Raw genomic sequence first — 14460 nt, 5'->3', positions numbered from 1 at the left:
ATGGACAGCAGAAGAGAAATAAGTATTCCCTCATATTTTACTCTGGGGAGTCAATTGGCAAATTATAAAGCAAATATTGAATTTACTAATAAACCAAGAAGAGTACAAAAGAAAGGAAAAGACTTCTCACAACAAGTGCATCTATCCTGGCCTCAATAATGGTTGATGGAGCATATTTTGCAGCATAGCCATACATGAGAGCCAAAGCAGCATGTATGTCGTCAGATTCCTCTTTTTTAAAACCATCAGAGAAAAGTGACAGGAATCTGCATTTAGGTGGAAGAAAGAGCATCTCTTGTCAGACTCCTCAGTAGTCAGTTATATGTTTCAGAAAAATGAAAGTTCCACATATTCTATTTACTCCTTAAAAGGATGAATGAGTTGCACACTAAAAGTGAAAGACAAAAGGAGTAGGACAACCACAGAGTAACAATTAGTTTACAGGAAGATGGAAGGAAGAAAAGACATTTGTATCTTATTCAACACAAACAATAGCTTCTCTTGCATATGAATGATAATAAACATGCGCAACATAAACTTGAATATTAGCCGCCACATTCTCATCTATGGAAAATAAAAGCAGGTTTCATAGCCAAGCATGTAAGCAACATTCATTTAACAGATAGGATGGAGCTACACTTAACCTTTACCTTCTTAAATACAGAAAACATTTTGAAAATATCAAGCAGTTAATCAGGGAGGTATGCTCAGGGAAAAACGACATATTAATCATAACCCTTAACAATCAAATAGAAAAGCAGTCATGACATCTAAGCACGAACCTCTGGAAAAAACTATGCCCCATATTGTCCAGAATGTCTTTCAGCTTTTCCAATACAGTATCCAAGTGGGATGATGCAACCTGGACCAGCCAAGAACAAAAATTATTATATGAACTAAACAATTGAAGAACACGACAAAGAGTCAACAATAAATACCAATCCCATTGCTTTTGCCAAACCAAGCCTATTTGTAGGAACAGCAATATTAGCCTGTCTATACATCAAATCTATCTTATCATGTACAAACGCTCTATCATTGATCTTCTGGAGAAGTATGCCCAAGCACCTATAAGAAAGTGTGAATTAAATAAACATAGATGATTGACGGATAGCATGATAGTTAGTGGCATATGCTGCCAGAGATAGTAAAAAAATTACATAGAATGCATGAAATAAAAGAAAATTTTACAACCTGTGAAGTAGTGCAGAATGTTCATCATCAGAGACATAAAGTTCATATTGATTGCTGAAAGCATTTCCAAGAGATATAACCCAATCCGTGTCCTGAATCACATCCAAAGATTCTGCAAGAAACTGTGACTCAAAAATAGAGGTAAATAGTGAGGATCACGAAGAAGGGCCTTCACTTTCACTCTGCATTTATCCAAGCACTATAGTTCTTCCTTTTTCTTTTTCCGAAATAGAGTTACTCTTCATTCATATATGACAAGGGTACACTGATAAAGAAAAATCAATGGGATAAAGAAACTCAACAAATATTTTAGTTATAGAAACTTCTTAGTGACTTTTCCTTCATTTTAATTCTTTACTTTATTGGCTCTTTATGTATATGTGTGTGTGTGTGTATGTGTGTCTATGAGGCTCTAAGAATTTAATAATATTAAGTTTTTCCCCATTCTTCTCTTACTCTCAGGTAGACTACATACTATAAAAAGCACCTTTTTTAACAAGATACAAACTTTTCATTGGTAAAAAGTCTCATCTTTTTTACTCCTGGATTGCCAAAAACACCTCCTTTGTGAAGGGATTAGGAGCACCAAAAGTGCTTTGACAAGGAACTAACTAAAGGATTAATTTTCCAACCTTTCCAGTCTTCTTCATCCCTTACGATCACCATATCTATCATGGTCTTATTGAACATCCAAGTGAAATAGGGATATGTTATCCATCTATATTCATGCCATGACATTTCCCTCAAGGTACCATGTCTTCTAATTGGGCTAGATCCAAAGATGGTTGAAGATTAACCTCAAGATACCATGTCTTCCTAGGAAGTACTTTGGCTTCATAGAATAGGGTTTCGTGCTTAAATGCTTACTCACAAGAAGAAGCTATAGGGCAGGTTATGTGTGAAGTAAATATGGATACATCAATTCCTAATTAAGTTGCAATATTACAATTTTGATCAAAATGCATGGTGAACAAGTTGTGATTCATATGACGTCGAGTCCAATTGTTTAAAGAGAAAATATAACATATTTATGTTGCTTGCTATTTTATTTATGAGAATGGGGGTTAGGATTCTAGCTTGAAGGGAAGCATTATAGCATGAATATTATTCTATAATAATGAAAATATCTTATTTCTAGAAACCAATTAGTAATTTACCTTTTATTATAATTTTGCATTCTATTAACTTGAGGGTTATGTGCAGACATCTATGTGTATGACTGATGTTTTTCTATTTTTGACTTTTTATTAGGCCACATTAATTAGAAAATTGAGTGATCTATTTAGATTATTGAAGAATAACTGCAAACGATCTAAAATAAATTCTAATTGAGTACCACAATGTTACCAAAAAAAAAAAAAGATCAGAGCACCGTGAGGATTAAATTAAAACGGTGCAGATCCAAGAAAAACAAATTAATAATAAGTTGAAACGTCCATGTTTCTAAGAGGAACACTTACGTTAATTATCATGTCATCCCAAGTCTCTTGATATAAGGGGTTCTGCTTCAGATCTTCTGAATCACTAATATATGCCTTCATTTTAGGTATCTAGAACTTCCCAAAGCAAAAATCAATCAGATTCAATAGCATAATCATCCTTATAGCACAGTAAGAACAATAAAGAAAGACGAGTAATAGCATGATAGATAATTTCCCCACATGGCATACTATATTGTATATGTCAACGACTGGTCAATGTTGAAGTATTTCAACACATTAAGAAGTTATCATGATTTATATACTCAAAAATCAATCTGATCCAATTTATAACTTGGTAGCCCAATTTCTATAGTATCTCAGATTTATATTTAACAAATATTAAAAACACTGCTTATTTCCCTTGACAGAATGCAGATGCACGAGAATGATGAAAAGACCCTAGACCCAATTTACCCATCTCACCAATAACCATCCTAACACAGAACACAGAACGTTTAAAACATATAACTAACAGCATATTCTATCAATTGAATTTCAAACAAGCCTAATCGCCAACAATGTGTAATGTGAGAATTCAAACTTCAATCAAATGCCTTTTAAAGAACAGATAAGTTACAATATAAATTGACTAATTTCTATCCATGAAGCCTCGATATATTTTGAATGCATTTCGTAATTTATATCCAACCTCACATGATAATGTTAATTTAACTCTTTTTCTTTTTCTTTTTTCTTTTTTTCTTTTTTCTTTTTTCTTTTTTCTTTTTTTTTCTTTTTTTTGTTTTGTTTGTGAGTGCCCAGCTTGTTTGAACATCAACTATTCAATCTCACATGATAATGTTCATTTAACATTTTTTCTATATCCATGAAGGTCTGAGTTAGCTTGTACACACCTCAACTATTCTTATGAGACAATTGTACTGCCCTACTACATTTGGTTGCCAAAGAAACTCAAAAGTTATTAAATTCTAGAAGGGTGATCATTGGCCACCATGACTTGCCTCGTTTCCTCTAACCCCTATATTATTTACATTTGTCCTTGAGCCAACTCATCGTGGTGGTTAAATAATTCTCTTTTCTTCTTTCCTATTGAACTAATCTAAATATGCTATCTATTGGTAGAAATTTCTTTCAGGATTTTTTTTGTTAAGATCTTAGAATTTTTGGATACTTCTAAGTTCTAAAAAGAATCTACCCATCGCAATTTGCTAACATATTATTGAGAGCTTCCACAAATCCATATTTCGAATCACAACTATAAAACATAAGAAGGAGAACTATAAAACACTGCCCCAAACACAGTTTGAAGGTGAAGGGGTATCACAATCAAAATCAAAATCAAAAATGACTGAGGGGGTATCAAAATCAAAATAAATGAACGCATGAGATAAATATGGAGACTATCCCAGTTGCAATAATTTAGTCCCCATTTGATTACCATTTGGTTTTTTGTTGTTAGTGTTTGAAAATTATGCCTGTTTTTTCACCATTTCTTTATCATAATTTTTATCTTTCCTCAGTAACATTTTAGTTCTAAGCTAAATTCTAAAAACAAAAACAAATATTTAAAAACTACTTTTTTTTTAGTTCTCAAAACTTGACTTGGATTTTGAAAGTAATTCGTAAAGATAGACAACAAAACAAAGAAACCAATAAGTGAAAGTAGTATTTATAAGCTTAGTTTTTTAAAACTAAAAATCAAACACAGCCAAAGTTGAATCGCTACAGTAACAGTTCTTAAAAATTATAAATAGGCTAAAATAAATTCTACCAAGCCATTGACAAGACAGAAAAACTTACATTACACCCAAAAAAAAAAGAAGGATTAAAAAGAAATCAGATGCAACAAAGAAACAAATATACATACATTGTGTGTGTGTGTGTATTCAGAATTGCAATGACAAATGAAAATTTCAATGCGACAATTTGAAGATTGAGATGAAAATTTTGTTTCCTTGTCATAGAATAATAATAATCACCATCACCATAACCATCGAATGATTTGATAAAGTAGTACCTCATCTTGCCAAAACAAATTGATGTTTTTTGGGAAGAGAGGGGCCAGATAACACAAGACCTGTAAATAAAAAAATAAATAATTGTACCAGTTCAAAACACAACAAAAGAGTAAATGAAACAACGATTGGACAACTATATCGTCCATTGCTAGCTAGTAAAAAAAAAAAAATTGTAATCATCTTGCCAAAACAAACAAGTGTTTTTTTTTTTTNTTTTTTTTTTTTTTTTTTTTTTTTGTTAGTAAAAAAAAAGACCCAAGACAAACAAGTGTAATCATCAATGAAAGTCATAAACCAACATTTGAAATCAGCAGCTAGAATTCCAACGGTGGTGGTAGCTAGGGTATTATATAGTNTTTTTTTAACAATTTAATTGCACGTATTTATTTATGTATTTTTCTACACTCACGCATTTTAATAAAATAATATTTGTTTTTTTCAATCTCAATATCATACGATACATAGCATTTTTATATAGGAGAAAGAATCCATACATAATAGAAAAGAATAAGATTAAGAAAGAAATAAAATCATTAATGCATCATTACAGCTAATTAGCATATTTACAACCCAATAAGTTTAATTTTGAATCATCTATAATTAATTCTCTCAAGTAAGAAAAAATTGACATTTCATTCACTCAACCAAGCTTCATCCTTTTTGGATTTTTCTGAAATATCAGCCAGTGTTCATAAATTCAATAACTCAACATTTTTGTTGATGGCAGCAATTTTCCTTCCAAAAGTTAAAAACGGTTGTGTATACAAATTTATGATTACTTACAGTCAAAATTTGTGTTGCCAACTGCTCTCTTGCTAAGGGATCATGCAAAAGGACCACTAAGCGAGCAAAAAGTTCCTAAAACATGGTAACCACTCAAGTTAATAATATCATAATATGGACTGATTAAACACCACATACGGAAAGTTGACAATCACCTCAGGATTTGGAATATCAGCACGAGTTTTACATTCACTTAACATACTATCTCCATAAGATCCATGTCTGCATAATTCTGCAATGCATCTACAGACCTGCAGTGGTGACATCAATAGAACGTCTTGTACAAGCACTCTACTTTATCTGTAATCACACATCCTATTTCTACACTCGAGAAGAACGTAGAACCATGCAAAGCCAAAATCCCCACATATGATCAATGAAAAAAGGTGTTATAAAGACTTACCGTGGCAGCTGCACCGGTATACCTCCTTGGAATAATCATTTTCAATAAAAAGGGCCATAGAATATGCTGCAATGTAAGATACGTATTATATATATAATACAAATCAGATAGGAAATGAGAAACAGGGTAAATAAAAAGGAAGACAGAAAGAGTGAAATTTCATCTACGAATGTACGAAGGTAGATTAAAAATCCAGCATAATACCTCCATTTCAGGAATTGTAATGGTCAGTAGAAGAAGACCTTTCTCACTAATTGCTCTTAGTTGTATAGGAGAAATTGTCCCCATCTTCACCTGAAAGAATTATAACTTTATTACAAGAAATGGTAATTACACATATTAACATTTTGGAATCAGATTTTATAAATTACATAAAATACACAATGGTGGTATTTATACAGTAGTATGTGAACCTCCATTCTCTTGTACTGGAAAGGAATATAAGCACCATTCATCCCAGCCAACTCCTTTGAGCTTCCAGGATCATTTCTATCAATTTTGATAGCACAATGACGCACAAGATACTCAACAAACATCTCTCCCGATGAACCAACTAGGTAGCAATGCGATGCCATTACCACAATCAACTACAAAGTAATAGACATTTTAGTACCAAACAAAATAGAGCATTTCCAATTCTAGTACCAAAATCGTACATAGTGTATGTGTCTATGTGTGTATTATGTATCTACGTGTGCATGTGTGTGTATATATATATATATATATATATATATATATATATATATATATTTGTATATATGTATATATGTATTTTTATATATGTATATATGTATATTTAAAGCTACTCCAACACTAATGTCATACCTCCGAAAGTGCCTTTCTAACGCCTAGATTTTGCTCGTCCAGCAAGGACTTAACAGCTTCAGTAAGTAAAGGCCTTTTACCATGCCAAGCTTCGGATAACCTAGATAATAAGAATGTCAAATCAGGAACCAAGAGAAATGTCCAAGTCTTTGGTTAAATATAAGGAGGCCAAAAAACCTTGGCAAGAGATGCTTCATAACACAAAGAGCGCCAAAAGTTAAAGGCTCTTCTTTTAACCTGCATTTCTGAGTACGAAAAAAGAGAAATAAAAGGAATTATTAAACTCAAAAAGTTTCAGAAGTGTAGCACCTAGCATACATGCTCTCAAACTATTATAGAAAAAATTGTTGTGCAAAATGTAGATTTGTATTAATGAAAAAGGATATCATATTTATTTTGATTAGATTGTAATAATTTTTATCTTTTAGTTATTCGTCATTCTTTCTTAATTGAGATGTTTCTAATATTACAGTAAGATTTGTTTTCCGTTGTACTATGTTTACTTTAATTAGTTTGTATGTGGTATAAGAATTTGCGAACTGAGTTCTCCCAAAACTACATGAAACAATGTAAACATCACTCACATTTAAGAGAAACATAAATAGATCCTCAGGATATATCAAGCCGACAGTTAGAAAGCAACGCTGTATTTCATTATATGTCTGCACACAGAGAAAACAAGATTATAATGTGTATAACAGAACTGCCAAGAAGGAAATGACTTATAGTTGCCGGTCGTACCTTTAATCCTGTTGAGAGATCAGACTCTTTGCTATCATTATTAATGCACACCACTGGGAGAAGCGTCGACAAAATAACTGTGAGATCCTACAATTGATCGTAAGAGTAATTTTCAATAGAATTAGACATACCATGCAGATTAAGAATGTACACACTAAAATATTATATCACATTTATTTTAATCTCGCTTCTAGAAAGTTGCATGAATAGAAACTTAATTGTTTGAAATGCATGCAGGTCGTGCTTGTTAAATTTCTACACCACACACAATCCATCAAAAATAAAAATAAAAATAAATCCAACGAAAAATTGTACAATTATTATACTTTATAAAACTATAGTTTGCATTTATGTTCACATAATTATAGATAATAAAATAATAATAGTTATTTCTATTTGCATAGATACATATTTGCTTATATTTGGGATTTATTTTGACAAATAAGTGTTTGTTAAATTTCTACACCAAACACAATACATCAAAATCACAAATATTTTGCAACGACAAGCAATACCTTCACCACCACCATTATGATATGTTATAAATTAATCTATAGAAGTTGGTACAATAAAATTTGAATCTTTCAATTAGACATTTATCCTTCAAAGTTATGAAATTGTTGCAATAGAACCACATTATTACAACTAAAACATATGAATTATTATAATTAAACTCAAAAGTTTAAGTTGATGTGTTATTTTAAATTGAACTATATCAATACTTCAACAGGGAGCATAAGAGAAATGTCGAACCTTAGTGATACAAATCCAAAAGAAAATGTAAACTAACATCCGAGAATGCATAAAATAATAAATTGAATGATCCTTTTGTCTTTGAGAACAGAAAAATGTATGACAACCGTCAATTGCCAATTCAATTGAAAGCACACCTCCAAGTGTAAAAATATTTAAAATGAATGTGGAAAGAAAACAACATGCATTACCTCAAAGTCAAGGAGAGGAGGGCCACTTTCTGAATGTAAAGAAGTGTTTAGGACATTATGCAGACTGCAAGTTGTTACAAACGCAACATCCTGGCCTTTCTTATATCTGATTAGCAAGGAAAAGAGAATCGAAAATTTTCAGTATTGCCACTATATGAGATTTACTTCTAAGGGTTGTTGGGCAGTTTTTCTCAAAAAACGGTTCTTCATTTTTATTTTCAAACCAATTTTTTGGAACAATTTAAGTTGCTTGTAAAATAAACATTATTTTTCCCTCGAAGTATTCATAATCTCATGATTTGAAGGGAAATTAACTTCATCAAGAAATTAAGTTATAAAAGAAATAAGAGAAAAAACATGGTACTGTATGAATTTCACTGAAATGTGTACTCTAGAGAGAAAAACTATTTTCCAAAACAGCCCCAAACATCCCTTAACTGATTTAATACTTAAATTTATCTTACAGTTCCAACATGGTAGGGATAAGTCTGGGCAAAGCAGCCTTTAGTTGTGCCCTAGTAATAAGACCGACAATTTGACCTAATGCTTCCACAGAAGAAATACGAACCTACGCCAAAATTTAAAAGAAAAAAAAAGGAACATAGAAAAGATAAGACTTTCATATTAAAAAAAAAAAAGGTAACAAAGATATACAAAATGTTAATAAGAGGGGCAAAATTCAAGCAAAAAATAGGGGAATTTATATCATGCAGGTAGTTTCCCTTGTAGTTAAACAACTTCTGCAAGACCGATGCAACTGCAAGTATCTACATCCTAACCCCAAGTAGTGTTGTTAGGGCTTTCTGGTGTTCGGGAGAAATTCCCCAAAGTCCTTGTTTCAAGCTTTCAAGTAGAAAGTTTAATAAATGAATACTCTAGCTGTCACTTGGAGACTGGAACTGGGGTGTGTGTAATTCTCCCCATGGATTAGTAGGACCAAGAACAAGGATATTATAAAACTTCATGAGGGAACGAAGGATTTAAAAATTAAAAAATTAAAATATAAAAAAAAATAAAACTAAAAACAAGAATGAGAATTTTCAATTGAGGCAAATATACCGAAGAGAAAAGCCAGCGAAATCCTTTAAGAGAGAAAACCAAGAGGAAGCCTTAAAAGACTGCTTGCCGAGGAAAATTCTTTTATTCCTTTCCATCCAAATTTATGAAAAACTCGCTTTAGCCGCATTTACCATAAAAGATCTGCCTTGGGCTTCAAGGAGGGCCAGTAAGTAAATGAAGAACGTATCCATGAAACTATTAGTGAAAATATACTTCGAGTATCTTTAGTAGAGCCAATACGTACTCGTGAGAGAATAACCAACAGATTAGGGAAATCAGGAAGCATCCCATCCTTTAAAAATCTGTGAGAGGTAATATGCAAAGAGAGAATTGTTGCATCCAATGAGAAGCCACTGAATCATTTGCAGTGGAAGAAATTTTAAATAACTGAGAATAACAAAGCTTCAGAGGAGAATTATTTAGCCATGAGTCATGCCAAGATAATATTATTCTTCCATTTCCCAATTTAAATGAGCAAGAGAACCCATAGATGCTGATTATATCTTTCCTCCAAAAAAGAGTGAGCAATAAAAGTCCAACTAGAGGAAGAGAACCCATAGAGGAGAATTCTTAGTTCTTATTCCGTAACATATTTCAAAAAAAAATATTTTTTGATTCTTATTGGATAAAATATAAGTCCAACTACACTACCAGGTAAGAGCTAACTAGTGAAATAAGTATCAACGCATACTTATCTTATCGTAAGCAAAAAACAAGAACAAAAACAAAAACAAAACATTTTTCCAACCTTTAGATCACTGGAAGCAGCCCAAACTCGTAATAAAAGCTCAAAAGCAGAATTCAGAAATGACCTGCAATTTGACAGGAACCCGTTTCTTTGACAAAAATGTTAAACTGAAATATTGAATGTAGAGTGATACTGAACAAGATAGAAATTGTCTCACATGACATCACCATCAATTGACGAATGTGAAGGAAAGTCCACACTATGTTGCCAAGCAGCTTGACACCAACATTTAATTGCTGCAGAAGAAGAATGTGTCACAGGGTGGCAGCTAGAAGAGAAACTGAAGATACGATAAAAAATCAACAGTTTTTCACAGGATTCATTAATTTGGCTACAAGAACAACGACAATAATTGATGGTGAAGAATAAAATGAATGTCAAAATCATTAGTAATTTGATCCTAACATTTCAAAACGTCAAGTACATCCAAATTATATTACCTATCAACCTCAATCCTTTTGAATAATAGAGTTAAATTAAGCGCAAATATATTCTTTGAATGATGAACCAGGGAGATAGATTTGTTAGCCCCCGCACCCCACCTCACTATAGTCCCTCCTCCCTCCCTCCCCATTCTCGAAGGAAAACCTCCAACAAACCCTCTTTCCCCTCTACAGAGCTCCTTCCTACGAAGGCAAGCAGAAAAGAAAAATTGGTGATAGTGATAACAATAAAATAAGGCAAGCTTTCGCATTATGTTGTTTCCAATGAGAAAATTTTCCATTAAGAATGAAAATGTAAACATCATTTTAGGTGCCTTAAAAGTGCCATTGTCACTAGAGAGTCACCATCCGAAGATCGAAACCAGAGATTGACAATAGTGTAAAGTGCACAAACAAATGACTCCATAAATGTGGGTCATTCTAGCAAGTCCTAAATTAAAATACAGAATTTATGCTACAATAGGTCAAGTACAGAAGACCTCGTTTAAATTGAAAAGCAAAGCAATCCAATCCATCTCTCTCTCTCTCTCTCTCTCTCAAAGAATCCACCTTGAAGATGGAGAAAAAGCTTCAAATATTGATAAGTTGGGTGGGTCTAGACAGTTGAGATGATTAGTTTAGTGCCAAACGTAAGATCAGTTATTGTACAATAAGATATAGAAAGTCACCAGACCATTTGCAAAAATAGGTCTATGAGCATCTCGAACATTTCCAAGGAGGGGCAGAACTCTGGAAAGCACATCTTTTAGTCGCGGTGTGAACTGTAATGCTTTAATGAAGAGTAAAATCACAAAAATCATGTTATCCAAGTTGGAAAATAGCAGTAAAGCAAACATAGAGTTCTGAAGTTACAAAAAGTAAATAAATAAAATGCTGTTTGTTTACAAACCATCAGAAGAAGCAAAATCTGCTAGAATTTGAACCATAGCTGGCAAAGCTGAACTAGGCCCTCCCAAATGAAGATATATTTCTTCCATCATCTTCCACACCGCCATAAAGGAGAATAGTTATTGCAATATCAATAAATAATTCACTGAACTACGGGTGACAGAGTACACACACACATTCAAACACACGAACATATTTGTACAAAGATATGTTGTAGTTATATGGCTTTTGTCAGACCTTATGCTGGAAGCACGAAATTATAAAATTATTTGGCAGATATTAAATTATTGATCACTAGGAAACTTGGAGCCTAGAGCAACATAAAATAACAACCAGAAAGGGTTAATAAAATTTCAATCATTTCATTGACTTCCATGAGGAAACTTCTGTAACCAATTAAGAAAGAGAGCAAGAAGAGGAGAGGAATTTATAGAAGTAACTGCATGCTTGACTGTATTTTCACATAAGAAGTATGCTTGACCGATTCTTTCAAATCCTTTTTTGTCAATGTCCTCTTTACCATAAGTTAGAATGTTAGTCTAGTCATGTAATAATATGTAGGTACATAATATTGAATGCAAGCGTTTATGCTAAATACATGTTCTCCTGCTCTTATTTCCCTCGAAATTCATAAACAACATGAATTATAACAAACTTACTAGGTCAGGCAAATGTGAGCCTATCGAAACAAGAAGCCCTGCAGCAGCTTTTTGCCACTCAGTATTAAGTTCCTACATCATCGACAATAAAAATAAGAACTAGCAACAAAAGAAGGCATTCTAGAACATTGAGCAAATTAACATCGGTACCAATAATTCTGGAGATTTGAATTCTTGTGGAAAGAGAAAGAAATAACCGTGGTAAAGGAGGAAATAGTAACTCCAATAATAATAATGGGCCCAATGCCAATTATATGGAGAATTGGACATACTGTACTGAAATGTTATTTTAGATTTGATCCCACATTTCACAGAGTTAACTCTAATTTCACTTTTCCCTCTAATCCCATAGAATTCAGATATGCCAGCTATGATGGTTTCACCTAACCTTAATGTTCATACTAATTGGTATCTTGATTTCGTAGCAACAAACTATGTGACAAATGATCTTTTGGATCTCGCTGTCTCTTCTCCTTGTCGATCAGATAATCAAGTACATGTGAACAATGGAGCAGGTTTGTCCACTGCTAATATTGGATCTTCTCATTTTTTATCACCTATAATCATTCCTTTATTATCAAAACTCTACTCCATGTTTCTCAAATAACCGAAAGTTTGATTAGTGTTAGTCAATATATATATATATAAGATAAAACAAAGCGCTACGAAGGAAAAAATGGAAGTATCGTAAACTATGAGATGACGTGCCAACCTTGCAATTGCAAAGTTACAGTAGTCATACCTCCTAAATCAAAGTACTAGTCCCCGAATTGAAGCTTCTATTTCAGAAATTAATATATTTACAAGCCAAATAAAATATCATTTTCCTTTTTTGGAAATAACTCATGGCTTGAAATTTCTAACGATCCTTAATGTAACAACCAAAAAAATAGAAATAAAAAAAGAAACCGAACAAGAACTTTAGTATGAAAAAGACCTTGGAAGAGATTATCTCAGTCGTTGAAATCTTTGCAAGCTTAGACATGAAAGCTGGATCAACATCTTCTTTGTCTAAGGCTCGCACTCCGAATGACATTACTAGAAAAGCCCCAGCCATGTTTCCAAAACGCTGAAATGACCACCAACTTTTTAAACGCATTGTCAATAAAGAAAAACTAAACAAAACTATGAACTACAGTCATGATTCCTGTGATGCATGACGAAGAAGTTAATACTGTAATTACCCGGCGTCCTCCTCGTGAAACAGCGTAGCAGCAGTCGAGAACCAAAAGAGGACTCCTGATATTGCAACAGAAGTTCCAATTCATAACTCACTATAAATGAAAGCAGACTCAAATAGCTAAAGACAACATGTGAGAAAGAATGAATACAATGCAGCTATGTCCTTGAGCGAAGCCATGGATGCCTCCCTCACCACGGACGATTCATCAGCAAGAGATGAGACTAAAATCTGAACAGCCTCTGCAGAATTAGTGAACACGCACACACGCACACACACAAAATGATCAAAACCGAGCTTCCATAAGACATGAATGATCGTTATATCCATTAAAAAGTTGGAACAATAAAAAAAGATTGATTGAAATTACAACATATAAAAAAGTGAAGGAACCTGGTGCAGGAATTGAGTTTCCGGAGCCCGACGACGCCATGGCAGGAAGGAAACAACAGCAACAGAATAGAGAGGTTCCCACACAGCGATCCTATTGCTTAGTTAAATTTCCATGGCGAATTTGCAGGGAGAGGAAGAGATGAGCAATTCTCAAGTTTCAACGGCCGTGGATCAAAAATTCTTTCGTCGTGAATTCTTCGCGTTTTTATAAACATCAACAGAAAATTCCACTTCGATTTCTTTCTGGCATACTATGAACTAACGGTGGCATGAGGGATTTGATCTGCACCAAATTACCTCTCCAAATTAACCTTACAAACGTCAATAATACATGATCCCAAAAAAGTAATAAAAAACCGTGGCAAAAGATATAAAATATAATTATTCAAGTCTAATGGGGGGTTTTCTCTAATTAAAACATAACTCATACAATAATTAAATTTCACTTTTAAATTATCTTAATTCGTAAATATGACCGCATTTTTACTTAATTAAAATTTCATATTCTATCCAAACCATTAGAAAAGGATTTGAACTTTAGCAAATAAATAAATAAATAAATAAATAAAAGCTAGATTGATAGGACGAAATGGTAGCAGTTAAAAAGTTGTATTCTTCCAAATAATAACTCACACGTGCCAATTATATAAGAATTTATAAGATTCTCTAAAAATATTTGATTGATTTCGCGCAGAGTATTGTTTCAATAAATGTTTAATTGTGCTAAAATTGTAATTATT

The 14460-nt window shown here is 32.8% G+C and overlaps 1 protein-coding gene across 4 annotated transcripts in view; it reads right to left on the bottom strand.

The window, feature by feature from the left end:
• Positions 1–14026, bottom strand: part of LOC111803478 (protein SHOOT GRAVITROPISM 6) — a 29585-nt gene extending 15559 nt beyond the window's left edge. For 2 of the 4 annotated variants that reach the window (XM_023687898.1, XM_023687900.1), the window contains exons 1-26: positions 13721–14026; positions 13479–13569; positions 13332–13386; positions 13085–13216; positions 12148–12219; positions 11490–11580; positions 11274–11369; positions 10315–10393; positions 10158–10221; positions 8815–8918; positions 8351–8456; positions 7407–7493; positions 7250–7327; positions 6843–6910; positions 6666–6765; positions 6254–6427; positions 6045–6134; positions 5841–5906; positions 5593–5688; positions 5438–5512; positions 4654–4713; positions 2655–2744; positions 1195–1316; positions 939–1068; positions 783–862; positions 131–266 (exon numbers count right to left, since the gene is read on the bottom strand). In XM_023687898.1, the coding sequence (XP_023543666.1) occupies positions 131–266; positions 783–862; positions 939–1068; positions 1195–1316; positions 2655–2744; positions 4654–4713; positions 5438–5512; positions 5593–5688; positions 5841–5906; positions 6045–6134; positions 6254–6427; positions 6666–6765; positions 6843–6910; positions 7250–7327; positions 7407–7493; positions 8351–8456; positions 8815–8918; positions 10158–10221; positions 10315–10393; positions 11274–11369; positions 11490–11580; positions 12148–12219; positions 13085–13216; positions 13332–13386; positions 13479–13569; positions 13721–13760 (2382 nt within the window). In that variant the 5' untranslated portion in view covers positions 13761–14026. Of the gene's footprint in view, positions 1–130; positions 267–782; positions 863–938; positions 1069–1194; positions 1317–2654; positions 2745–4653; positions 4714–5437; positions 5513–5592; positions 5689–5840; positions 5907–6044; positions 6135–6253; positions 6428–6665; positions 6766–6842; positions 6911–7249; positions 7328–7406; positions 7494–8350; positions 8457–8814; positions 8919–10157; positions 10222–10314; positions 10394–11273; positions 11370–11489; positions 11581–12147; positions 12220–13084; positions 13217–13331; positions 13387–13478; positions 13570–13720 lie in introns of those variants that run through there. The other 2 variants (XM_023687899.1, XM_023687901.1) reach the window with 2 other exon arrangements.
• Between the last annotated feature and the right edge of the window lie 434 nt (positions 14027–14460).

This window comes from Cucurbita pepo, chromosome LG10 (assembly GCF_002806865.2).
Source record: "Cucurbita pepo subsp. pepo cultivar mu-cu-16 chromosome LG10, ASM280686v2, whole genome shotgun sequence".
Lineage (NCBI taxonomy): Eukaryota > Viridiplantae > Streptophyta > Magnoliopsida > Cucurbitales > Cucurbitaceae > Cucurbita > Cucurbita pepo.
The sequence above is the reverse complement of the archived record's forward strand: the minus strand, read 5'-3'. Positions and strand labels throughout refer to the sequence as shown.